Source organism: Colobus angolensis, unplaced genomic scaffold (genome assembly GCF_000951035.1).
Source record: "Colobus angolensis palliatus isolate OR3802 unplaced genomic scaffold, Cang.pa_1.0 Scaffold14, whole genome shotgun sequence".
Lineage (NCBI taxonomy): Eukaryota > Metazoa > Chordata > Mammalia > Primates > Cercopithecidae > Colobus > Colobus angolensis.
This window is the reverse complement of record NW_012114488.1, coordinates 9,940,394-9,968,288: the sequence shown is the minus strand read 5'-3', so window position 1 is coordinate 9,968,288 and position 27,895 is coordinate 9,940,394. Positions and strand designations below refer to the sequence as shown.

At 47.7% G+C, this 27,895-nt stretch overlaps 1 protein-coding gene across 3 annotated transcripts in view; it reads right to left on the bottom strand.

The window, feature by feature from the left end:
• Nucleotides 1-27,895, bottom strand: part of RPS6KA2 (ribosomal protein S6 kinase, 90kDa, polypeptide 2) — a 445,332-nt gene that overhangs the window by 186,419 nt on the left and 231,018 nt on the right. Inside the window, exon 1 of one of the 3 annotated variants that reach the window (XM_011934955.1) lies at nt 19,638-19,994. The exons of the other annotated variants lie outside the window; for them this stretch is intronic. Within the exon in view, the coding sequence (XP_011790345.1) occupies nt 19,638-19,736 (99 nt within the window). The 5' untranslated portion in view covers nt 19,737-19,994. Of the gene's footprint in view, nt 1-19,637; nt 19,995-27,895 lie in introns of those variants that run through there. 3 annotated transcript variants of the gene reach the window in all.

Genomic DNA, 27,895 nt, shown 5'->3' with positions numbered 1-27,895 from the left:
GATGGTTCTTAAGAAGGGACTTTCCTTTAGCCGGGCACGGTGGCATGTGCCTGTGGTCCCAGCTATTCAGGAGGCTGAGGCAGGAGGATCGCTTAAGCCCAGGAGTTGGAAGCAGCAGTGAGCTGTGATTGTACCCCTGCACTTCAGCCAGAGTGAGAAGACAAAACCCTGTCTCAGAAAAAAAAAAAAAGAGAGAGACTGTCTTGGTGACTTTTATTATAGTGCATCTTAAAGAATGGAGGGGAGTGCCTTCTTCCACACATCTAGCTTTCATTCTGAGTCCATACTCAGGAAAGATTTGGGATTTTTCACGAAGACTCCCAGGAGGCAATGGCTTAGTGTATGATAAGCAATTTCCTCAGGATATTTGCTTCCTGGCAACAAAAGAAAATTGAGAATGCAAACAATATGGCATATTTTGAAACAGAATCTGCCAGGGGGTAGACAATGCTGCTTCTCTTAGCCACTGTATGAAACAGTCTAGAAGTTGGATAACCTTATTTGTATGGTGGTAACCAATATCTCTATATCCATGTGAATTCAATCCAATTTGGTGCTACAAAAATTAAAAATGCTTGACTCAAAATTCTTACATCTAACCTGACTCAACAATCCATCGGCACGTGAAAAAAAAATTCCCATTTAAGAACTTCTAGTTAATGAATTCAGGATTGTTTATCTCTGGGAGGGAGACAAAATCAGGAGTAAGTTTGGAGTCTCAGGGAAAACACAACACTTTGATTACTGTTTAAGCCTAAAGGCATACTGAAGCATTTGTCCCTGGGCACCACTCAGATGCAGGCAACAGTGAGTTAAAGTGCCTCATGGCTTTTTTCCTATGAAGCTTACAGAATGGTCCCTCACAAGTTTTCTATTTCTATTCTGCTTCAAAGAAAGACTTTCTCAACTTTTTTAGGGCTCCAGTACTGGCCCATCGTGGATGGTGAGATATTCTTTAGATGTTTGCTCTGTTTTTTTCTGAAGTTGATATATATTTAGGCCCAAAGTCATGTTTATTCACAAATCCAAACCACCAGCAAGCTAAGGCTATCTTTTTCATGTAGAATATTTATGAAAGAAAACAATGAATAAACAATTTAAGACTGGGGATTTACTCTGAAGGGCACTTTCCGGAGTATGTCATCGGCTCAGCCCCAGTTCAACCCCATCTCCACTGCGGTTTGGAAAACTGTCAGGCCTAAGAGACAGCAAGGGGTTCTGTTTACTCCACTCTAGGATTAAGGGATGGAAATACAGGGAGAGCCAAATAAGGAGGTTGTGACTCAGTTCCTCCCGCTGAATAAATGTTTGCACAGACTTTAGACTTCTGGTTTTCAAACTGGGGTTCAAGAGGACTCCTGAGTTCAGTGGAGTGTGGGGTACTACAGAGATGAAGCAGACGCCCCTAAAGAGTGTCTCTTTCTGTATAAGATGTTTAAAAACCTGGGTTCTGGGTGTGAGATAAATGGCAGAACCTTGATTTAGATCTACTTTCAGGGTTATTACAGAAAGCTCTATTGGGCTGTCTGGGGTGAGATTAGCTGATTCTCATTATTTTTCTATGGTTAATACTGTTATAGCTACCATGGTGTACTGAAATGTTTGGTACTTGTATCAATGACTCGGGAGCACTGAGACACTGATATATTGAATTATCAAAAGTTTAATTTTTTTTTGAGACAGAGTTTTGCTCTTGTTGCCCAGGCTGGAGTGCAATCTTGGCTCACTGCAACCTCCGCCTCCAAGGTTCGAGCAATTCTCCTGCCTCAGCCTCCTGAGTAGCTGGGATTACAGGCGCACGCTACCACGCCCGGCTAATTTTTGTATTTTTAGTAGAGACGGGGCTTCACCATATTGGTCAGGCTGGTCTTAAACTCCTGACCTCAGCTGATCTGCCCGCCTTGGCTTCCCAAAGGGCTGAGCTCACAGGCGTGAGCCACCGTGCCTGGCTCAAAAGTTTAATTTTATTTAGAAAAGTTTTAGTGTCAGGTATATTTTATAAATCTGTAATTATTCGAAAATGGGAAATTTACAAACTGGAATACTCAGGCAATTGGAAAACACCTTCCTACACTTATTAGAAAATTTAAAAAATGCATTAGCTTCGGACTACCTATTCTTGTTCTCTTTTACATATTTTTCTAATCATTCCTACTCATTTTCTCATCTTGATTTTTTTCTGTACTCCTATCTCCTCATTATATCTCTTGCTATTTAGTTCAACATGAGATCTTTTACGACCAAATAGCTTGCTAGAAACAGCAGTGCTTCATGGTAAATGGCACAAGAGAAAGATGTTCTGAAACGGTTATATAAGCACGCGTGGCATCAACTACAACGTGAGGCACATCATTTGATGAACGTATAAATAGCAAGTCGTAAATTATTCTTTTCACTCCTGAGCAGCCTGGCAATATCACTGAAAGTAAATGCAAATGACCTTCTGCTCCTTTCCCGTGAATAAGAAGATAATCCCACCAACACAGGCCATGGCGGCAGGAAGCGGGGCAGGAAATTAATGTGAATTTCTGAATTCTGAGGGAACTAGCTGCCCATCGGCTGTAGGAAAAATCAAGGACACAATTCAAAGGAAAGAACTCAGGATGGTTAATACAGATAAAACCCATGCAACTGGGTTACACATTTCATGAGGCCAAACACTTAAATATGCATTTAGCATAAAATGTGTTTCTGCCAAGGACCCTGGAGGCCTCTAAAAACGCTACTTTCACACAGGGCCCTTCAGGAGTCTTTATCTTCTCCATTGTTTCCTATATTAATAATAAATTCCTTCTGGTAACTTATCAAAACATAATCACTGCAGTTAAAAGGCAGTGCTGCCAAATATGTGACCATAAAATCATATGGAAAGTAGCAGTAAAGAAATAATGTTACGTTTTCATAAAATTCATCCTACCAATGAATATATGCATATATTTATTACTTTTCTTATAGAGAGTTAGAATAGTTTTTGAAACTGGAAAGCCACATGTAATAAATAATATACCTTTCCCAAAATCAGTACTTATTTCTGTCTTTCTGTTTTGAATCCTCACTTCTTTAAATTACTATCTGCATATTCTGGATTTTAGCCTGGGAGAGTATTACGAGAACAAGAAGCACAAAGAAAAAGAACAAAAGTATCCTTAAACCTACTAAACACCCTGAAAGAATAAAAAGAATGATTGCAGACAGATAATACATTTCTTTTTTTTTTTCAAGGAATGAAATAAATTTAATCCTACTTATCCCAGTTTACTATCTCAAATAGACTGGTGAAACTGAAAAAGCATTTCTACTATGTTTTGAAACAAATTTAAAAGTATTATTATATTTTCCAAATATACATCCTATTAAGACATGCCCATATTTTTCACATACAGCCATTTAGCAGAATTTCAACAAGTCCAAAGTTGCTAAATACAACTGATGTGTCCATTTATTCTAATGAAACAGTAACATAAATACATGACCAGATTCAAGGCCCTCTGCTCAGAAAGTATCACTAGCCTGTAGCTGCTGAGAAGCTGTTGTGTCTCATTCACACACTCCACCATCATCCAACATGACCTATCCTGCTCCTGGTCAGAGGAGCTTTTCAACACTGGATTCCATTTCCTCGTCTAGACAAAGGGTATAATATACTTACCCTCAGGTAAGCTTCCTGTACACAGTGAATGAGAGATAAAATATGTGTGTCACAACGCCTTTATTCGTGTCAGAGAAAATCCAAATCGAACTGGCTTAAACAATAAAATTAATTGCTTGGATCATATAACTGAAATATCTCAAGGTAATATGGACTTCAAGCACAGGCTGATCAGGGCTCCAGTTTCATTTCTCTGCGGATTTCCCAGCTCTTGCCTCTTGTGTGTTGGCACCATCCTTAAGCTGGGTAACCTATGGTCACAGATGGCTGTAAAACTGCAAATCAGGACTCCATGTTTCCATGTTTCTCCACAGCCACTGGGCAGGGATCTCAAGTTACATCCTATTTGACCATCTTGGGCCACATTCTCAACCCTGAGCTCATCCCTGTGACCAGGAAAGTGCCATGGGTAGTACACACACACACCCAGGATGTAGATCTCCCTGGGGTCAAACACACTCAAAGACAAAAAGGTTCTCTAAAAACAAGGTAGGCTTGGCTTTCTCCAACTGCCTCACCCTCTAATTGCACAGAAGAAATACTGTGAATGAACTGGGCATATAACCATTCTCCAATACCCCTTCCCCATGCCTGTTTGTTCTTTCTCCTCTTATTTTTCCTCCGTCGTCCAACACCAAGATGCAAGGGCCGCAGTCCGAGTGTGAGGGCCAGGGAACTCACTGACCTTCTAGGGGGCTTCTAGGAAGAGCCTGGAAGAGACTCTTTGTGGGAAGCTCAGAGGAGTCTCGCCACATTCTCCCCTTGACAAGGTGTGTAATGTGGGCAGGTGTGACGGAAGAAAAGAGAATGGGACTCGTCCTTTCTGGTATTTCAGTGGTCTGCTCAGAAACGTTTATCCTCCCTGCAGCTGGTGCATGAGTGAAACTCTAAATTTGTAGCTTCTCCTTAGGAGAAACACGGCATGCAAGGGTCACCTGGCAAAGCTGTAACACATGGTGGCTCCTGCAGACCCCTGGCTCCCCTCATGGGCTTTTGCAACCAGGCACTCTTCCTCTCTCCCTCCACAACAGACCAGGGCAAGGAGAGCAGAAATGATGAGCTCTGAGCTGGGGCCTTGCTGCCCGACTGCCTCCACTAATCCTGCTCATCTGACTGAGGTCAGACACTGCTTTGCAGAGTCCATGGGCCGTGCTCCATTTATCAGGCTGTCCGGGTGGCTGTTGCTACCCATGCTTAGGTAGAAAAATGCTGAGTTAAGGTAACAGGACTTTACAGTTGGGAAGCTCATCTCCTCCTACATTTGGATATGTTTTCCCAAGTGGCCACTGCAAATTCACTCCACATCAGCCTCTCTCTCTCCATGCCCTTGCCCACCTGTCCTCCTCCTCCTGGCTCTGCGCGCTACATCCCACCTGTTTCTTGACTCATTCTCCACCCTTCCCCTTCTCTTGCCTTTCTTCTTCCTGTCTCTTCTCTCCCCTCTCCTCCTGCCCTTTAATTACTGTTTAAAAGACAGATGCTTGAGCAGTGTTTCCCGGACCTCCCAGAGAGAGCTGACCCGGAGGACACAGTGCTATCCATTTGGATGGACTTTTCAGGGCCTTTCCCTGTATTTCAAGTCCTTAGTTAAAAGCACATGTCCACATTTTCTAAGTTGGGGGAGAAGTCTGATTTAGTGATCAGAAAAAATTCCAGTCCTGAAACATGCCTGCTTTTACCTGGAATCCTTCACTTTCAGTGGCATTTGCAGTTTGACAGGAATGCTTCCGGCACTGCATTTAACAGACCGGCTGATTTGCAGCACAGCCTGTCGCCACCATTCTGGCGGCTGGGGTGCAAGAGCTAGGAGCAGTGCTGCTGAAAGGTATTAAGACCTCAGTGAAGCGAACAGATTGCAGTATAACAAGAAACACAGAGCTTTTTCAAAACCATTTTGTCTACTGCTGAAATTTGCAACACACCTTACTGAAGGAGTCTCAGGTTGATCCTGTACAGAGGAGAGCTCTGACCTGCCTCACTAATCCACACCCTGAGCTACTCGTCCTGCTCAGGGTCACACCTCTTTCTAAAAGGCAGCTCGGGCTGAAGATCTAGGAGTCATCTTTGATTTTTCTTTCATGTATACTGGGTCCAGGTCATCGGCAAGGCCTGTCCACCCTGGTGTCAGATGGCAGCTCCGAGAGCTTGCTAGCTCAGCTTCTTCTCTGCCACCCTGCAATCTAATTGCATGTATCACCCAAAGGATCCTTTTTATTGTTTTGTTTTGTTTTTTTTGAGATGGAGTCTTGCTCTGTCACCCGGGCTGGAGTGCAGTGGCCAGATGTCAGCTCACTGCAAGCTCCACCTCCCAGGTTCACGCCATTCTCCTGCCTCAGCCTCCCGAGTAGCTGGGACTGCAGGCGCCCGCCACCTCGCCCGGCTAGTTTTTTGTATTTTTTTTAGTAGAGACGGGGTTTCACCATGTTAGCCAGGATGATCTCGATCTCCTGACCTTGTGATCCGCCTGTCTCGGCCTCCCAAAGTGCTGGGATTACAGGCTTGAGCCACCGCGCCCGGCCAGGATCCTTTTAAATCGAGATACGATCCCATCACTCCCTTGTGTGAAACATTAGGGCTTTCCATGGCCTTCAGGACACAGTCAGACTTTCCATGGCCTTTAGGACATAGATTCCTCCCCAAGGGCCCAAGAGCTTTGGGCTCTCACACCCACCCCATCCTGCCCCACTTTCTGGGGACACTGACTTCTGGCAGGTGCCTGATGAGGCCAAAGGCCAGTCAGCTCAGGAACCAGGCCTGAGCCACATCTCTCCCAGAAACTCTGCCCCACACCCTCTAGGGGCCAATCATCTCTTTCATTCAGCCCTGTGGAGATGTCTCCCTGGACTGCCCTCTCAAACACTGTTCTCCTCTGCCGCTAATGGCTCCCTGCCATGCCATACGATTTGTGTGTTTCAGATCCGTAAATTTTTCTATGTAGACTTGATTTGTAGACAGATATAGATACAGCCCAGCTTCCTATGCCTGTCAGGGGCTGAACATCAGGCCCTGGAATGCCAAGTGGATGTCTACTGAATACCTCGAGCCCTCTGTCGTGACACCTCGAGCCCCCATGCCCAGAAGGACAGACACTGGGACACAGCTGCGCTGCTCGGCCCGCTTCCTGCCCGGGCCCCGAGTGCAGGTGTTCACCTTCTGTGACCAGGCCCTACCCTGACCTGGCCCCTGCCCGTGTCCCTCCCACACTGAGGCCACAGCCCTACCTGCGTCATGTCTGCTGCCTCTTCCACAACGTGCCATCTTCCTCAAAGCCGAACTGACCAGAATATTTGTTTTGTCTTGCTGCTGTGACAAATTCCACAAATTAAGTGGTTTGAAACACAGGGTTTTCCCTCCCAGTTCTGGAGGTTGGACGTCTGGGATCCATTTTGCTGCTGTTGGCAAGGCCAGTCCCTCTGATGACTCCATGTCCAGCCCTGGGGGCCGCCTGTGTTCCTTACTCCTGATCCCTTCCTCCACCCCTGCAACCTCTGCCTCCCTTGTCACACCCCTTCTTGCTTCTGCAATCAGACCTCCTCTGCCTCCTCTCACAACGACTCTTGTGATTACATTTAGGACCCCCCAGATTATCCAGGAACATCACCCCACCTCCAGGTCCTTAACTTGATCGCATCTACAAAGCCCATTTTGCCACATACGGGAACAGCTCCAGGTTTTCAGACTTAGGCTGTGGCTTTCTCGAGGAGCCATTATCCAGCCTTCCATACCCACCAAGGACACCAGGGGCCCACACCTGAGCACCTGCGTGGGGGCTGGGTGTGGGGCTCAGCGGATGAAGCCCTGTGGTCCAGGCCCCGACTAGTTCTACTTTATTTCCTGCTATTGAAATCCCAGCAGGATGTGGCCGCATTGTTCATTAGCACCTTTTTTCAGAAGTTCAGTTCTAATAATTAACATTCCCTCTTGGCTGACTCATCTGACTGGGAAACAAGCATAGATGTTCCACTGGGGGCTGAGCCATGCGACTCCCGCACCACACACCAGAAAGAACATCGTGTCTCGCACTCCCAGGCCGGCCTTCCAGCCACCGTGGACTCCCTGTGCAGAGTATTCTGGTCATAGGTCTCAAAAGTAAAAAGGAAACGTGGAGGAAGAAGATGTAGAATAAAGGGAGGAGTAAGAAAAGCATTTCTGAAGATTATTGAAGACATCAGAGGGGATGCCTTTTTTTTTTTTTTTAAATGAAGGGAAGCAGTGGACGAAGGCCAGGCTGAGCTGCCCAGTCACGTTGGAAGGATCTGCTGACCGACCGGGGCCCCCGAGATGCTTGGCCTTTCCCGCTTGAAACACAAACCCGTGGCGCACAGGCAGACAGCACCCACACACCATGTGCTCGCTCCGCTTGTACCAGGCAGGAGACAGCAAAAGTAAGGGCTGGGTGCAAGTGCTGGGATTAGATACCGACGGTCTCGGGGACCTCTCTCCCTATCCCCGCTCTGTCCTGTCCCAGACCATCCCTGAGACCCACCAAAGTGCCCCAAGGGGAGTCTCGAACATCAGAGAGGGAGGGCACACCCCACCGGACGGGCACTGTGTCCCCTGTGCTGCCTGTGGGGTCTAGACACCGTTGAGGACTTGCCCACTCAGCGCAGGACTCCCGCCCACTCTTTGCCCTTTGTGATCTGCTGCATTTGGGAGACACCTCCCTGCACACACAGGCCTCAATGCAGTCATTCGCGTTCAATGTCATTCAGCTTAAATGACAATGCTTTTTAGACGCCCAACCCCTGTAACAGCGGTCCCTGCGCTAGGCCTCTATCGTGTCCCTTGCGGTACCCTGCCACCCACTGTGTGTGGGACACAGGGACGCAGCCTCAGTGGGGAGAAGGTGGCAGTCGGACCATACCCCGGCTGACCTGCCGTGCCGCCTGACAGTCCCCCAGCACTCTGCAGTTTCATTTATTCCAGGTCAGACCCTATAAGGCAGACGTGATACTAATTTTACAGAGAAGAAAACTGAGCCTCAAGAAGGTCCCACTGGTGACACCTTGCCAAAGTCATATGAATGACACGTAGCAGAGCCAGAATTCACAACATGGGGGCTACCTCCAAAGCCCCCACCCTGACGCTTGGATCACAGGCAACGGCTCCCCTCACCGACTGCAGGAGAAATCACCACCACCACTAACGAGACCCACCCTGCTCACCAGCACCAGCGCTCATGCCTGCCGGAGGCCATGTCAACCAAGTCACTCCTGTCCAGCAACACGTGTTCACATACATGACGGTGCAGTTGCAGACAGCTCCAGCAGGTGTATGGCGCACCTTCTATGGCCTAGGGACGGCCAGGCTCGAGAGAGGAAGGTGAACATGCAGAACCCCCAGCCCCGATTCCAAAAAACGGCTCCAAAGGCTCTCTGCTGCAGGTCCATCCTTCCCATCCATCCTCCCCCGGCCATGCCAGAGCCCAGGCCCACAGCTCCGAGCTGCATGCGGGTGTCAGGCCAGGTGGGGAGAAGGGCCTGATGGTCACATGTGGGTGTGGCAGGATTTCTGCCCTAGAGACCTGGACTCACACAGGGGCGGTGAGCCCACTGTGGTACCCATTGTGGGGGGGGTGCCTGGCAGGAGCCACAGTGCTGACCTAGCCCAGAGCTACCGAGGCCCCTGACAGCAGGTGCCTGACAATCCTAGTCTAAGGTGCGCCACGGCCCCTAACACCCAAGAGGAAGAGGAACAAATGCGTGTGGGAGAAAGAACTCAGCCCAGAAGGTTCATGGGTCCGGGTACAGGACAGCCCTTGACAGAAGTCCAGCTCTGCCTCAGAGAAGGTGCTGGGCGCCCGCTCCATCGTGGGCCGAAGGCAGTCACGGGCTGGAACAGGCAGACGGAAGTCATTCATCACAGAAACTCAGCGTCAGGAGTCAAAGACTTGAAATCTCACTAGAAATCTCTAACAGCAATGTCACCAAGGCCATCTTCCTAGAATAAAACCTATTCTAGAAGCAACAGCGTTTAAAACAAACATCCTTATTGACTTTTCCTGTTTTTCTATTTCTTAAAAATTACCAGCATTAATACATGTGGAAACCTGTGCATTTTTAAAAATGTTGATAGTTTCTCAATCTTTTAAGATATTTTGTTGCTTTTAAAATTTTTTAAGTAATCAAAGTGGTTCGGGGATTTTTTCCCAAAAATTTTATTGTAAGATAAACACTATATCAGCAATATTGTGAGTCTAGATTAGACATTTTTTCTATAGAAAATTTTTCAAGGCCAAACAGTAGTTAGCCTATAAAATACCCAATGCCAGCTCACCTCATGCTGCTATGCGGTTCTCTCTTGGCCTCTGAGTAATTTGACTTACACGATGGTTTTAATGACCTCTTCCTCCATTGGTTTCAGGTAGGCACCCCTTTTTGTCTTCATTTTAACCCTCTACACCCAAGTCCTACTGATAATTTTTAGGCATGTAGTGAACAGGCAGTCCATGGCTAATACCTAAGATAAAATGTCCTAAATGACCTCCAAGGACTTTGCACATATTAACCCAGAAGTTGCGCATTACACGGAGAATGGCCACACATGGCTCGGCGGCAACAGTCCCACAACAGCCACAGCTGTCCGTGGCTGCGAAGCGAGCGTGGAGACCAGCCTGCAGCACCTTCCTTCTGCACAAGCTCCGCCAGCATTTTTAGCAGCACAGACCACACACCAGCCTGAGGTTTTCTGTAAATTCACATACAGCAAAAAAGTTTTGTGGGGTCCAGACTGATGACACCGCTGGGGAGAACCAGTGTGCTCTGTCCCAGATGGCTGAGAGAACGAAGCCTGCAGACTCGAAGCCTGGCCATGCAGGAGGATGTGTGATTCAGGACACTTCTTAAAACTCCAGAATGTTACCGCCAGGGGTGACCAAGCTTAAAACTCCAGAATGTTATCACCATGGGTGACCAAGCTTAAAACTCCAGAATGTTACCACTGTGGGTGACCAAGCCACATCACGAGGAAGAAATCTTCAATGTGCTTCCTGCGCAACATATTCCTCTCTTCTATGATCTGAACATGAACCACCGCCTCTAGGTTAGGACTCAGATGCAGTGAGCTCCACTACACCCACAGTCACATACGGACAGAAACTTCTCTTCCCGAATCCTGTCTGGATCCAAGTGTGCCTGGGCCAGAGTCTCCCAAAGAGACAGCCCTGAATCCAAGCCCCGGAGGAGCTCAGAGCCATGCAAAGTGGGAGACCTGGGTGTGGAAGGGGTGTGGGTGGGTCTTGAGAATGGACCGAGGGGCAGACAGTTCAGGGAAGGGAAGATCCCTGGGGTAGAGAGGTGACCCGGAGGGAGGTCAGCATGGGCAAGGGTGAGACCAAGGAAAAGAGTGACCATCACTAGAAGATAAGGCTCACAGGCGATGAAAGGCTCCATGTCTAGCTCACTCTGGCTGAGTGGGAGGCAGAGATAGTAAAATGAAAACACAGGCACTACTCTGTAACTCCCATGGCAATTCGGGCAAATGCCCAGCACCTGTTACATCCAAGCTCTGGAAGGGTAGGGTGGGTGTCTCAGACGCACATCTCTTCTTCTCCCTCATGCACACAGAGTGACTGTGGCCAGCTCATTTTAGCAGGTCACGCTCCCTTCCCTATATCAGTTTTTGGAGTTCTGCTGTCATGAGCCTTGACACTGCAGTGCGACACGCTCAAGAAGACATCAGGACAGAGGTCTAGATGCTTCAACCCTGAGAGACACACTGGATGCTGCGCACACGAGCCCTGTGTGTATGGGCTCCAATCAATGCCATCAGATTCGCGCATCAGCCTTGTGCGTGTGGGCTCTGATCGATGCCATCAGATTCGCACACGAGCCCTGTGTGTATAGGCTCCAATCGATGCCATCAGATTGAAAGTTTTTTCACTTCTCTGTTGGGTTGTACTCTACAAGGACTTGACTGAGACACACATTATAATCCATGCGTTTTCTTTGTTAAGATCCAGAAATAAGAGACAAACCCAACCTCACGCCGTGTCTCGGGTTCTCTGGAATGAAGGCAGTCAGCTATAGCCACCCCTTTGATTCCCGCAGTCTGTCTGTTAAGTCCCTGAAGTGATGAGAAACCAAGAAGAATTCAAGAAGTCAAAGGCGTTCTAAAAATAAATGCTCTTTTAAAAGTTGTTTTGTTTGTCTGTGTTTCTTTCCTTCGTTATGTTCAAAGTCAACCAATCAACAGAGTTGCTTTAGCAAGTTACAGGTAAGAGGGTTTCCCGTAGCACCTTCGCAAGCACAGTGTAGAAGGCAGCAGTCTCTCCGGCGCTTGACCCTGTGACAGGGAGCCCAGGGCCCCGGGTGCCTGCAGGAGCTGACAGCCATGTGGCCTGGGAGTCTTGGGGCTCATGGAGGGCCTGCAGAGCCCCTTGGGCTTCCTGCCTCCTCCCGGCCTTGCCCAGCTCCCAGCTTTTCTCACACAGAGGCCTCTCAAAGCCACCTTCTCTGCTCCTCTTGTGTTTTACCCACAGTTCAGAACAAGAGGCTTCCTTGGTTTTTCACCCTTAGATAGATTGTCCACATGATATTTTGGATGTAAAACTATTTGGAAGCTAATACGATATCCGACCTTAGTTCTAGAGAACTAGTTGCAATTATTCTGGGCTGAGAGCATTAAAATAGGGACTTGTGTGAGCTTCTTAAGTAGTCGCTAGAGCATTTCTACCATAACCATTCCAAAATAAAGTCATTCAAAGTAAAATCTCCCCACCCCTCCTCTTATAAATTTGGTCTCACAGTTTAATGAGTAAAAGCTGCAAGCCCACAGGCCCTCGGCAGGATGTGTGACCAAGATGTCTTGGTGCAAAGAATGTGACAGTGCACTTCGAGCGCAGAGACTGCTTTCCACAGCAGGCCTCAGGCTTACATTCTGGCTACTGTCCATCTGAAAATTCAGATTGTGAAACTACAGCATACAAATCATTCCACAGGTATGAGGCCTGTTTTTCTTATTTGTCAATCTCATTCAAGCCTTTCTTTTCTTTGGCAACAGGAGGAAATACACTGGCCAATACCTAAGTACTAATCTTTGATTCATTTTTTTAAAATCTTGCTAATTTCTTTTTTTTTTTGAGACGGAGTCTCGCTCTCTGTTGCCCAGGCTGGAGTGCAGTGGCGCTGTCTCGGCTCACTGCAGCCTCTGCTTCCCGGGTTCAAGTGATTCTTCTGCCTCAGCCTCCCGAGTAGCTGGGACTAGAGGCGCCTGCCACCACGCCAAATTTTTTTGTATTTTTAGTAGAGACGGGGTTTCACTGTGTTAGCCAGGATGGTCTTGATCTCCTGACCTTGTGATCCGCCCGCCTCGGCCTCCCAGAGTGCTGGGATTACAGGCATGAGCCACCGCGCCCGGCCAATCTTGCTAATTTCATATAGAAGACAGAATAACTGAAAGAAGAAACAATTATTTTCTCTAAAAGGCTAGATAATTTCTACCAGTGCCTTCTCCCTTCTCCCAACAGTCCCCACTCAGTCACTCCTTGTGGCCTGACACCAGAAACAGCATGGAAAACAAGTCTGTTTTCCAAGAGGGGCTATTACCATGAATTACGTTTAAAATGACAGCATCGAAGATTAAACCATCATTGTATGTAAACTTAACATAGCTATAACCTAGGAAAAGCTAGTTTCATGGTGGTAATACTAATTTGAAACAGGTGTGTACTCAAAGGGGGCGAAGAAGGAGGCTGGCAGGAGAGAAAAAAACATTTTTCCCCCATAATATAGTACAAGAACCTTTACAGATACGGTCCAACCAAAGTCAGCTTTGCGCAACACCACAGCTGCCAAGTGCAAACTGTCCTGACAAGGCATACTTCACTGCTGAAGCATTTAAAAACTTGAAGATAACCCTTATTACAGGGTTACCCCTATTTTGTAGCTGGGGAGACGGGTGCTCAAAAGGATGCAGTGGTTTGGCAAGGGAGACAAAGAACACGAGGGCAGCGTGAGGTGGCTGGGAGAAGGGGCAGCCGGCAAGGTCAGGCACTTCCCACGGCAGGAGACTGACACCGAGCAGGGGTGGGAGGGAAACAGGGACACCACCTGCTCCATGCCTGCAGAATTCTACCTCCACAGGGCAAAGCAAGGGCAAACCACGCAGCCTGGGGAGCTTTGCACACCAAGCCTCATGGAGGAAGACTGGCCAGGGAGCATTCCCCGAATGCAATCAGGTAGGGCATTCTTGGGAACACCCTCTAACTGATCTCCAGGGATGCATGCAAATGACTGCATAACATATGCAAATGACTGCATAACATATGCAAATAACAACAGGTACACATCTTGGCTGGTTGGAAACACTGCTTCTGGCCTGCTTGGTAATAAATCCTAGGTGTGTGGTTACAGCACATTTGTCCTCCATGTCCTGATGCGTAGGTGCCTCTGACTTCCTTAGAGCTGCACCATTATTTTCCCCTAGCTAAGCAGTCAGCAGACAAGGCTTCTCACGCAGCTGCAAGTCAGATGTGATTAACAGTATTTCATATGGAATATATTTGTGTCTGATCTATTTGCTTGATTAAATCACACTGTAGCTTAACAGCCTATTTGTTGATAATTTTTACTTATTTGAATTCAATGTAATAGCTCTTACTAGTGAAAATATATCAGCAAACATAAAACGCTGAGAAAATGCAACACAACGTAATTCAGTGTAATCAGAAATAAAAGCAAAGCATTCTAGAGAACGCTGCTAGTCTTAGACCAGCTCTGCTTATTTAACAAGCACAGATCCTTGGAGCAAAAAAGGTAGAGTATTTCTGGCTAAATTACTGGTTACCAGCTCCACGTCATACAAAATAAACTCATCCTGGTCCCCCATATCAAAGGAGCACTCTCTTGGCAGTTTCCTGAAGGTCTCCAAGGCTGCAAACATCTCTGGTCGACCTGAACATTGCCTTCATCCTGAAGCTACAGCCCCTAAGCCTCTTTCCTCCCCTTTCCCTTCATGGCCAGTAGCCCTGGAAGCTGCCTCTGAGAGTTCATACTTCTCCCACCCACTATTAAATTGCTACTTCTGAGAAACTATTCGCCCCACATGTGAGAAACAGAACGAAATCCCAGGTAAATGGTAAGTCAGAGGATATGAACATATGTTCCTTTTTTATTTAGTGTGCTTCCACTTCATTCTTCTGAACACATGAAAAATAGTCTGAACAGTCTTTGCTGTGCTGGGTGTGGTCAAAGACAGTCAGCACAGGGGCTTACAGAAAAGGACAGGCAAAGCAAAAGGGGCAAAATCTCACTACGTTTAGCTGTCTTTTTACATAGCTTAAAAAACCAACAATACTTTGGGGATTTTTCTTGAATGTAAAGAAATAAAGTATGTAATGAAATTCCAAGCATAAGGCATATCATAGAAATTGTGACCACAAATAAGGAAGTAAGCTTAATGTCTTTAAAATAAAGTATATAAATGAGCAAAAAGATGAACAAATTCAGTATTCACTAATATGGACTATTTATTGTGGGTTTTTTTGGCTGTCAGAAAATCCAATAAAATTAGGATAAACATAATTTTGGGGGGAGCATTTATTGGGAGTACCTGAAAATTATCTTAATTAGAAATGATTTTCTTGGAAACCACTCAAGATCTAGAAGAAGAGCTCACCTATCAAGCACCAAGAATAAGCCTTAGTGGTAAACTTTTCAGGAAACTTTCTTTTTATCTATGACTGGAGTCAATATTGTTCCTGATGCTTGCTAAGAGTCCCTTCACACTTCCTTTATTAGGATACCATGGTTTCCTTAAAAGGAATGAGCAATTAAAACATCTTTATATGTACACATAGATAAATTCTGATGATCTGTGACCACCAGAAATAGAAAAAAGTTGACAACTGATCTAATCAGGCCATTTACATCCAAAGCTGCCGATAATTTCACAGCACTTACACCCTAATAGCAAGCTTCTTTTGACTTGTTAGCTTCTATTGCTAGACATTAAGCTCACTGAGGGCAGGGATCCTATTTTTATTTCCCAGTTGCTTAGCACAATGCACACAGTATGTGCTTCAATCTTTTGAGTGTATGAACAATTGAGCAAATAAATAAATGAAACAAAATTCTCCTTCCACTCAGCAGTTCATCACTAGCAATATCCCAGGTAAAGCCTCGCATTTTGTCTTCCTCATTCACTCCCCATTGTCTTTCAGGAGAAACGCCAGTTACAGCTGAAATAGCTCAAATAATAGGTCACCAAAGAGAACCCTCTGGCTTTGGTAACTCCAAATGAATAACTGCCCCCTAAATGAAATGACTTTGTATATTGATACCTTTAGCAAATTGGTGGAAGTCTTATCTTGGGTTAATAATATCACTTTTAATTAGTTTAAAATGTACATTCCCTCTTGGAAGAAATATAAACTAAGCTTTGGAGGTTGCACATTCCATCTTCTGAGGCTCTACTGGCATGTGGAAAGGTTGAGTGGGGAGAAGATTCCTTTCAGCTCCGTGGATCTATTGGTTCTGCTAAGTTAGGACGGTGAGGGCAGTGCATTTCCTTGCTCTCAAAGCCACCTTAGCTCAGTAGGCAACTGGCACGGGTAACATATTTTGTAGATAAGTACACAACTCATAGGCCAGACACTGAGAGGGTATCCTATCCCAGCCGGGTGACGGTAACTCCAGCTCAGCAAATGGGCCAGTGTCTCCTTTCCTCATCTATGAAATGGACTGTTGAATGAGATGCAGGTTACTTTGCCCAGCAATGTGTCGTGGTTCTTAGGCAATACTGTCAATGCCCTGAAAGCAGAGCTCTCTGGGGGGTGAGGGTCTTGTAGTCACGGAGACCTGACATCTTTCTGGGGCACATCCATGGAATTCTATGCAAGATACCCAGTTTTCCTCTACAAACCCCCGAAGTTATAGTTGCCAGAGCCAACAACTTGGCCATCTCACTTGGTTCTATGATGATAGAGGACAAAAATATTTCATTAAATTTCATTTTAATCCGTAATTCATAAGCTGTTTCCAAATATGATTAAGTAACCTGACTTCTCTGTCACTTAGGGTTTAGCAAATGTTGGGTTATAGATGTAAAATTTATTTTAAAATCAAGTATGTTCAGAGAAGTTTTGCCAGGCATAAATGTAAAAGAGACGGAAAAAAGAAGGAACTTTAGAAATTTCTCATTATTAAAAAAATAAAAAATGAAAATAAATAAAATCGAGAATGAAAACATTAGGACTGAGTCTCTCCCTGAAAGCCGTTTAAATGAAAATACTGTTTTCAACTTAAAGTAACTATGTTAATTTCCTATTTATGTCACTAGACTTTGAATTTCAAATAACAAAAATTTTCAAAGTCTCTGTATATTTCAAAACATAAATTTCACAGAAATAATTTTAAAATGTTTCCTATTATAAAACGAGTTATCTTTCTCATTCATCCAAACAGAGGAAATACACATCTGTGTTCAGTACTTTGTGTCCTATTTCTCAACCTCAATCCATTGACAGACCTCCCCTGCTCAGTTTTACATTTTTTGATGAGTGCTTCTTGGCCTATAACCAGCTGTGAACACACAAACCAACAGGCAGCCTTCTCAAGAATGGGTAGGGAGCAGACGAGGAACTCACTGGACGGGACACAAAGTCAGCTGCTTGTGAGAATCCTCACTGGGCACAAGTGCCCTGAGGCCAGGACTTCTATGTCTTGTGTCTTTTTGGAAACAGTACCCAGAAAAAGACCAGCCCCAGACCTGGTCCTCCATAAACACTTGCAGAATTTCCTTGGAAAGCTTTCAACGAGACTCTCAAACTCTCACGGTTTTATCCCCATGGCAATAGAATGAGGATAGTCACATACGCTACCCCGATTTTCACAAGCATCAAATAATAGAAAGCCAGGGAATGCATCTGTAAAGAGGAGAGCATTGTATTAGTACTGACCATCTTTTTTTTTTTTTTTTTTTTTTTTTTTGAGACGAGTCTTGCTCTGTTGCCAGGCTGGAGTGCAGTGGCGCGATCTCGGCTCACTGCAACCTCTGACTCCCTGGTTCAAATGATTCTCCTGCCTCAGCCTCCTGAGGAGCTGGAATTACAGGCACACGCCATCATGCCCAGCTAATTTTTGTATTTTTAGTAGAGACAGGGTTTCACTATGTTGGCCAGAATGGTCTCGATCTCCTGACCTTGTGATCTGCCTGCCTCAGGTTCCCAAAGGGCTGGGATTACAGGCATGAGCCACTGAGACTGGACATTATTGACTAGCTTAATGAGACCTCCAGCACCTACTACCGGATCTGGCACATAGAAAGCACTAATTGACTACTTGCTGTTAGACTACAGTTATTTCAGCCCATTTGACCTCCTATGTCGCTGATGGTTTATGTATGACTTCTAGAAATTTTATTTGTACATCAAAAAAACCTCGTTTCCTATTCCCACCCCTACCTTGTTTCCCACTGTATTCTATTTGGAGGCACTTCTGCAGCCCGGCCCTCCTTGCAGAACCCTAATACCAGAGGTGTGTGTATCCAGAATCGGGCAGATTCCTGAACTCCCACTGGTCAGCCAGTGTCTAGCTGCTCTTCATAAACAATGCCTGGAGTTTGCTCACACATGTGCCTCTTCTTGACAGAGACAATAAATGGAAAGAGACAAGGAGTTGTCTAATAAACTTAGCATTGTGATGAAACAGGAAATAAAAACATGTATCCAGATAAAGATAAATACTATTCTGAGTTTCTGATTTGTCAACTTTAGATTTTTTAAGTGCCTGTGTCCCAGCAAAATGATTTGTCTCACTGAAGGTGTGCTTAATTTCTCTCCATATTAGACTTAAAGCAAGCCCTCCTCCAGTACTGGATTAACAGTCTTGTTTGAAAGATATGTTTTACCCTTAGGAAGCGGCCACACTGATCCTATCTAGTACTTCAATTCTGATTTAGGGATGCCATAAGAGAAACTTTGTAAACAAGTAATTCTCTTCTACTTTTTATGTGTATTCCTGAGCTCTGCTTAGAGGTCTCTCAATTGTTACAGAACCCATGCCTCTGTCTAATATCATGGCAGCTGGGACAAAGAACACCAAGATGAAACATTTGAGATTGTTCCAGTTGAAACCAACCAACCAAAACCACATAGGTGCCAGCCTTGAGGCAAAGGCGGGAGAGTGTCAGGCAAAATCTTTGGGTCCCAGCCTCAGTCTCCCCATCACCATGTCTCTTTTTCACTTAAACACGTTTCACTGTTTTGTCATCTATAGACTCAACAATGTGATTTGGACACTGGGATTAAGAGAATAAGATTTGATGGTCGAAATAAAAAACACCACAAGAGAACCATCCAAAAGGAAACCCTAAGATGCCAAGATGCGGGACAGGTAGAAAGGACAGGGCTTTGGGAGTACTCTGGGTTTTCAGAACGAATCTGTATCAACCCCGGCGCTGCGAGGATATTGCATCAGGCGCTTTACTCCTGAGCGCCGTTTTAGACGCCTAAGTAGATCGTGCTGCTGCCCGTTCTTCCCCGTTCTGTGAATTCTACACTGACTTCAAATGCACGAATGAGTTACAAGATAAGGTGGAACCTGCCAGCCGGGCACGGCTGACAGCACCTGATCAGCGCCTCAGAGGGCGGAGCTGGGGGGCTTCTCCACTCGGGACTCTGAGAGACCCCCGTGGAGCGCTTCGCGCCACGCGGCTGTCCAGCTGCAGAGAAAGTCCCTCCTCACCCGGGTCACCCGTGGCCCACAGGGGACCACCCCACACCCCGTGCAGCCAGCGGCGGATAAACGAGCTGGAAATGCAGTGGGGGTGGAGTTGGCCCCCGCAAGGACCCACGGACCGCCCAATTACTACGGAGTCCGAGCGATAACGCTGGGAGCCCTTTAGTTCGATTTTCGGAACCGGACCAGCTTTCCAGTAACTTGACTCCCTGACGGGTCTCGGGGTCCACCCAGAGGTGGCGAGGCGGGCTCCGGCGGCCACAGCCCGCTTGGCGCCTGGCACCTGCGCGCCCCGAGGGCGGCCGCATTACCTCGAGCCGGCTCAGGCTGGAGCTCTTGGAGCGCGACTTCCTGCGCAGGTACACGGAGAAGAACCTGCGCACGGCGAACTTCTTCATGCTCAGGTCCATCGCCCCGCGCCCAGCCCGGAGCAGCCGCAGGGCCGAGGGACGCGCATCCCTGGCATCCCAGGCGCGGGGCTCAGGTCTGCGGGTGGGCGCGCGTGGCCGGGGAGCCCGGCGCGACGGCCATGGGTGTGGGGCGTGTGGCGCGGGCTGCGGTCACAAAGGGCAGGCCGCGCCGGCCACCGCGGCCGGGGCCCCAGGCGCTCCCTCCACCTCCTTCTTCGCCTCCCCTGCGAGTACCAGCGCCTGCCACGCGCCACGCCTACACCACGCCCACTGCCACTACCGCCAATCAGCGCCCTCCGCTTCGTGCCCCGGCCCGCACACCTCCTCCTCCTTCGCCCCGCCCCGCCACTACCGCCAATCAGCGCTCACCGCCCCGCCCGTTCCCGCCCACCACCAACACTGCCAATGAGTGCCTACCGCCCCGCCCAGGAGAGCCCCGCCTCCGCCGATACCTCCAATCATCAGCGTCGCCCTGCGGCTCCAGGTGCTCATCCCTCCTCCTCTTTCTACTCCTTCCTACGAGTACCAGCTCCGTGCAGCCCCGCCCCCACGCGGGTCCACCTATGGCCCCGCCCACAGCATTGCCCGCCAATCAGCGCCCGCGACTGCCGCATGCCTAATAAGCACCGACCCGGGACAGCTCCCGGCTCCGGCGGGCTGTGTAGCTGCCCAGGAGCCATGCAGTCGCGGGCGTTCCTGTCACGCAACTTTGGCCCGGCTGCTCTTTCTTCCAGCTTGGGGCCGTCATTATGTTTTCCTTCCTTAAAACATCCCTATGCACACTTTGTCATCATGTTTTTCTCTGCTGAACCAAACTTTAATTGATCAGCAAATGCTTCTAGAAAACCCAGGCAAAACCGCAGCGGCACAGCAAGCGAGGCACCCCCGCCTGCCAGCGGATCCTGCAGCCCGGCCCAGAGCCGCCCGCCGCGGGACCGGCGCCTTCCCTCTGCCGGAGCGGACAAAGACGCCGGAGGGCGGGGGCTCAGGCAGCCGGCAGGGCGCCTCCCTCCCGCGGCTGCAGAACAAAGACGCATCCGCCCTCCGCAGCCGGCCCCATTCTAGGAAACGTCTACACAGATGGCTTATCAGAGCCGGCGCTGGGAATACCCGGGGCGGGGTGACCTGGGTCTAGAGCAAGGCCCTCAGGCCCGCCGCTGGCGGCAGCGCCGCTCAGGATCTGTCTTAAAGGGAAACACTTTTTTTTCTTTTTTTTCCTAGAAATGCTCACCAAGGGCTGCAGGAGGGCCGGGATCTGCGGGCTCACAACCCGGTGCAGCCTGGGTGCTCTGTTTTCCTCTTGTGCACGTGTTGAGTTTGTGTTTAAAAACACGGAGAAACCGAGCCCACTGACATAGCACCATCACCACCTGCAAAGACCAGAAACGACTGCGGTGGTGAGTTGACAAGTCTTGCTTGCTCTTTTGCAGTGCGAACTGCAAAATCCTCACGTTGTTTTGCTCCTTGGACTACTCAGATGTTACGTTAATACTTGTGATAGGCTATTTTGGCCAAGGTGGGTAGAGGTCAGAATGTCCTTAAATAAGAGCTTTAAGCTCATGCTGCATCCGGGCTGAGGTGAGGTCAGATAGGCTCTCTGGGTTTCCTGGAGACCCGCGTTGAGCGGTGCTGCTCCGGAGTGGAAGCCGGGAGTTTAGCACCAGGACTCTGGCGCTGCCCCTTCCTTGCTTGGTGAACTTGGGTGCCGTTGCACGTTGTTCCCACGACTCATCTCTAAGAGGAAAATATGAGTGAAACCTGCCTCATCTCCCTTACTGGATAGCAAGAGGCTTATGCAAGATCACGGATATGGGAGTGCTTTGTGAATTTAAATAGTGCAATTGATTTTCATATTATGTATTAAAGGATTTATAATAACTATTTTTCTTTAAAAACAGAAGTGCAGGACCCCACAAGGACACCAAACACCAAACACCCCTTTTTGCTGCTTTTCAAGACGGTGCGCCAATTAAGTACCCATGAAAACTGCTTTTCTGCTTCTTTTAAGGTTCTGCTGGGAGGGTAGCCTCTGAGTGCCCTGTATCCCTGCTGGGACCCTTAGGCATCCTGGCTCTAGGCAAACACAAAGATACTGTACTGAGCACGGGAAGCGGTAGATGGACCTCCAAGTGGACACAGACTCCGGGGATGAGGGAGGGCCAACCCGACCATGCTTCCCTCGGAAGGGGAGCCAGTAATACTGGCCGCAGACAGGGGTGCAGAATGCCAGCTATACCAACTCATGGGCATCCTGTTCAGGACAAAAGCCCAGAGGCAGGCCTAAGTCAAGGCTTGTGTGTACCGACAACAGTATTTCGACGTGATCTGACAAAATTGGAAAGGAAATATTTCATGGGACATTCACGAGTTCCCCAAATTTGAAGGCAACAAAACTGTTCTGTTGAACTTGGGGGAAAAATCGTTCAGATTTCAACCACGGAATTCATTCCTACACAACAATAAATATGTTTGCCTTTGTTTTTCTCCTGTTAAAATACATGTATACCAAAATCTCTGGTGATCACAGAACACTACTTCATGTGCCTATGTAATGAAATCCTCCAAAACCACTAAATCTAGGGTAGGTATAATATCAAGACGCATTGTAACCTAAATCCAAATTATCGTCACCAAATACCAGAAAAGAAAGTGAACTTGATAAAGGCTCTTGCCCAGATGATGGAATGGGAAAGGATTGAAGAGCAGATAAAGAGCTTGGTAGACCTCTGAGTATCTCACATTTTCTCTGACTCAAGCACAATCAGTTTGAGACTGAATTCCATGGTGACTGCTACTTCTATGAGTACCAGATTAGCTGATGCGTGGTCAGTGCAATTCCACAAGTGATTATCGAGCACCTACTAACATCTGGCACTGTGTTGGTCATTTGTGACACGAAGTGATTACAATATCTCAAGAAGTTCACAGTCTTATGGAAGAGAAAGTGAGTGAACAGACAAAGCTGATGCCATTTTTATGTAAAGTGAAAGAAATGTGTAAAAGATGAATGAGAAGCCAGTACTAACTGGCGAAGTCAAGGAGGAGATGGCCTTTGCTCTGAACCCCTGAGGGTAAGAAGATGAGGGAATAAGTTTCCTGGACAGACAAGAGGCGGCGGGAGTCCCAGGCTGTGGAGTAACAGGGCACAGTCAGGGGCCTGTGACAAGATTTACCATCTCTTCCGGGCTACACAGGTATCTTTGTGGGTAAGGCTGATGTGCTGTCTGCATATGGGAAGATGCCACATTCTCGGGGCACCCCACAGGAGTGTCTTAAGAGTGACATCCAAGAGCTTCTAATTAGTCAAGTACCACAAATGTCTGTTCGTCTCCAAACAGCCCTACAGGCTGCTGGAAGTTTCAAGTTTCTAAAACTCTCTTTTATTCTCATAATATATTTTCAATAAAATGCTAAATTGCACTTCAAGTGAAACTTTATATATCTTTAAAATAAATGGAAACAATGTGGGGAGCTTTTAGACTCCACAGATAAGTGAGATCGTGGACATTCGTCTTCCCACGTCTGGCTTATTCCACTTAGTATGATATCCTCCAAGTCCATCTGTGTTGCCCGCGGGTAGCTATGTGAGGCAACGGGTGTGTTCATTAGCTTGATTGTGGGAATCCTTGCACAAGGTATACCTACAGCAAACATGATAGGGTGTCCCTTAAATTATGCAACTTTTGGCTGCACACGGTAGTTCACGCCTATCATCCCAGCACTTTGGGAGGCCGAGGCGGGCAGATCACCTGAGGTCAGGAGTTCAAGACCAGCCTGACCAACATGGAGAAACTCCATCTCTACTAAAAATACAAAATTAGCCAGGCGTGGTGGCACATGCCTGTAATCCCAGCTACTCGGGAGGCTAAGGCAGGAGAATCCCTTGAACCCGGGAGGCGGAGTTGCGGTCAGTGGAGATCATACCATGTTGTACTCCAGCCTGGGCAACAACAGCGAAACTCCATCTCAAAAAAAAAAATATTTTTTCTTTGTCAATCATACCTCAACAAAGATGGAGAAAATAAAAAGAATGAACGAGGAAGGACATACAGAAATCAACAGCAACAACACAGAGGAGGAAGGCCAGAAGAGAGACACAAAGACCAGGAGACCAAGAAGGAACTTAACCCAGAGGAAATGTATACTGGCAGCCAGAGCTTAGTGAGGGAGGATAGAGCAGAGTCGGACAGCGCAACTCAGGAACAGGGTCGGGTAGCGGCAGAGGCACACAGCGGTGTTGGGAGACCAGAGGACAACGTGGACCCAACACGGGTATGAAATACCTCGGGGCTGGGCATGAAATACCTCGGGGCTGGGCATGGGGGCTCATACCTGCAATCCCAGCACTTCGGGAGGCCGAGATGGGCAGATCACTTGAGCCCAGGAGTTCAAGGCCAGCCTGGGCAATATGGCGAAACCCATGTTTTCTCTACTAAAAACTACAAAAATCAGTTGGATGTGGTGGTGTGTGCCTGTGGTCCCAGCTACTTCGGAGGGTGAAGTGGGAGGATCACTTGAGCCTGGGAGGCAGAGATAGCAGTGAGCTGAGATCGTGCCACTGCACTCCAGCCTGGGTAACAGAGTGAGAGAGTGAGAGCCCAAAACAAGCCCAACCAAAAACAAAAAAAACAACCTCAGAGCAGATTGCCTAAGTCCACAGAGCAAGAAAGGAAACTGGGGCAAAGTAAAAGAGTGAGTTTCTTCTTCTACCTCTGGCCAGAGTGTAAGGATGGGACGCTCAGAGCCAGGGGTGCTCTGGGCCCATGGGGTCATGCTAAGCATGGCACAGCAGAAAACTGGAAACATTTTGGATCCTGGATAACACTGTTGAGTTACTGCATTAACCAATTCTGCAGCCAAACCTCTTTGAGGCTTAGTTCTGTGGAAAATAAAAAATCTTTTCATTGAGCTGAGTTTTCTACCATTTGTAGCCAAAGGATCCTAATTGATACACTGAGCAAGGCACTCATTATTCACTCGGTTAGTCCATACACTTAAATCTAGTTACTACATCTAAGTTTTTGTAGAAGTTACTTAAAGATTATTTAATAGTCATAATAAGTGCTGTACATTAATTACAATTACGGTTATAATTCTAGGATGGAAGAATTACTTGTTTGAATGTATTCGCGTATCATGCGTTTCACGGTCTTCCTCTATACTCAGCACTGTGCCCTCTCACAAGATCATCACAGGCTGGTGACAAATGATCAGATACAAAAATATACTATGAGTCAGCGGAACGTGCCACGCTTTAAGGCAGACAAACATGCAGCTGGCCCATGCGGAGCGAGGAAGGACTAGAGGGACATAAGGACAGTTTTTCAAACCAGGCAAGTGGGGACGAGAGCAGAAAGAAAGATCATTTTGTGCAAAGGCCCTGGGGTGAGTGACACTGTGTGGCCAGAGCATGGACTCAGGGTGTGGGGTCAGGTGGAGGCAATGACGTTTGTTCTCAGCTTAACAAAGGGGCCAGTGAAGCATGAAGCTGAGGATAACAGGGACACACTTGTATTTGAGAAAGTTCTGGCAGCAGGGTGCACAGCAGAGGAAGCAGATCACGGAGGTGCCCCTGTGACAGTCTTGTGGGGCAGGACAGTGTCCTCATGAAGAGCAAGCCGCAGTGGCCACAGTGATGGAGAGCAAGAGGCCGAGGTGGGCAGTAACGCTGGGAGCAGCATTTGCTGGAGACCCACGGGCTGAGGGGAAGGAAGTGGGGCCGGACGTTTCCAGGATAAGTCCTCGCGTCCACGGGCACCACCTCTGAGTGACTCCTCCCACTTCCTCATCCCCTCCATTTTACCACCTTGAAATCGAAATCGCAATCGCTGAGCCTTTACACAGTTCACTCAGATGGTTCCCTGTAAATCCACGATTTGCAAAACTGTCAGGTTTTATTCCAACATGACCACAAACATGGAAAAACAAAGACACGTGTAAATTATGTGAGATGCGAAAATAACACATAACTCTAAAAAGGGAATTTCATTTGCAAATGTTTTTTGAGGCAGAATCTCACTCTGTCCCCAGGCTGGAGTGCAGTGGTGTGATCTCGGCTCACTGCAACCTCCTCCTCCTGCGATTCTTGAGTAGCTGGGACTACAGGCATGAGCCACCTTGCCCAGCTAATTTTTGTATTTTTACTAGAGAGGGAGTTTTGTCATGTACGACTGGTCTCGAATTCCTGACCTCTAGTGATCCGCCCACCTCAGCCTCCCAAAGTGCTGGGGTTACAGGTGTGAGCCACTACACTCAGCATTCATTTGCAAATTTTGTTATTGTTTGGTATAGTTTCACACCACAAATAACTCTCGTCCTTAAAAACCCACAGAAAAAAACTAATATTCAAGAACTAACTAGAACAATTTTTTAAAACATGAGGAAAATGAGACCATAATTTTTAAATTATAATAATTTAAACAAGACCTGTGATAACGGAGAGCCAACGGTAGTATGTGAAAGCGACTGTGTGGGGCATACTTGGTTGTATTCTTGTTTGTGACTCACTAATTATTAATCACTTCTCTCCCATGTACACCTTGGCATGAATGAGTTAGAGAAGAACCACAGCAGGAGCCCAGTGTCATTCATCAACTCAGGTCCTCTGCACATCTGCCGTGCCTGCTGCTGTGGGCTGTGCTGAGCCTGAGGTCTGAGGGGCTGGGCGCAGCTGGGACTCCTGCCCTGATGGGCATTGCCGTCTCTGGCGTGGCACAGACAAGCCAGGGTGTGTTCACTCCCAGGCAAGAAGGGCTTTAGAGGGGAGAGAGAGCCCTACAGGAGTCCTTAGTCTCGTAGATGACTGCTACATTCACAGGTGATGATGAGCAAGTGCGAGCCAGATACACAGGGACAGGCGAGGGTGTTCCGTCGGGGAAGCTCAGGCTAAAGGCCAGCGAGAGCATGGTCCTGAGGAGGTCCATTTGGCTGCGGCGTGAGGGTGTGTTGGAGTGGGGACAGGGCAAAGGAGGGGTGCTGGGTCACATGGTAGAGAGCCCCAAGGAGTTTACCCCTGAAGAGGGGGAAGAGCCTGGGAGGCTTTGGCAGGAGGATGCCATCAGCATCGCCTGGGCGTGACTGGCGAAGGATGTCTCGAGTCTGACCCTGCTCACCTACTGCGCTCATGGACAAGCCACCATCCCCACGCTGGGGAGAAGGCTGCATCCACCCCAGGAGGGTGACCTGGGTGTGTCTGGTAAAGGGTGTCTTAAGTCTGACCCTGCTCATCTTCTGTGTCCACTCCAGGACAAGCCACCACCCCCACTCTAGACCAGGGTGGTCACCTGCTAGCTTGGCCGCCCATGGCCATTCCACACAAATCCAAATCCAATCCTCCACTTCTCTGCTTATAACTCTTCCAGGCTTCTTACTTTCTTGCCAGTAAAGTATAATAAAACCCAAACTCCTCGTTCTGCCTACACTGACTGCTACCAAAGACCCTGGGTCTCACCACCCACTGTCCATCCCGCCCTGCCCCACCCTGCTCCTGGGCTCCACCAGCCTGGCCTTCCCTTCATTCTTGGAACCGCCAAGGCCATCCCACCTCCAGCCTTGGGTTCTGGCTCCTTCCTCTGCCTGGGCCCCTGTTCCGGCTGGCTCTCAAGCTTTGGCTTCCAGCTTGAGTCAGCACCTTCCTGCAGAGGTCTTTCTGGATAGCCTATCTCAGACAGGGCCCCTCTACACTACCCTCTAGAACACCTCATGCTCATTTTCTTTACAAAACTTCTGATAATATGTGACTCTTCTTCCTTTTCTCCTCCTCCACATTTTTCTCCTCCTCCTCTTCCTACTCCTTTTCCTCCTCCTCCTCCTCTTCCTCGTCCTCCTTCCCCCTCTTCCTCCTTCCCCCTCTTCCTCCTTCTCCTTCACCTTCTTTATCTTTTAAATGCTTTTCTCCAGTAATCACAATATAAGGCCCTAAAGGACAGGAACTTTAACATCCCCAGAGGCTTCTGTGACACAGAGCCCCGCGCACAGCAGGCACTCCATGGATATCTGCTGCCCTTGTTGAATAAACAGATTGGGGAATGAGGCCAGGAGAATGGCAGGGTGTGGCCGAAGGGAAGTGGATGAACTCCAGGGTTAAATTTAGAACAAACAGGATTTCAGGATTGATCATTTGAAAGGAAAGTTTCTACCAACTCTCTGAGATAATGCTA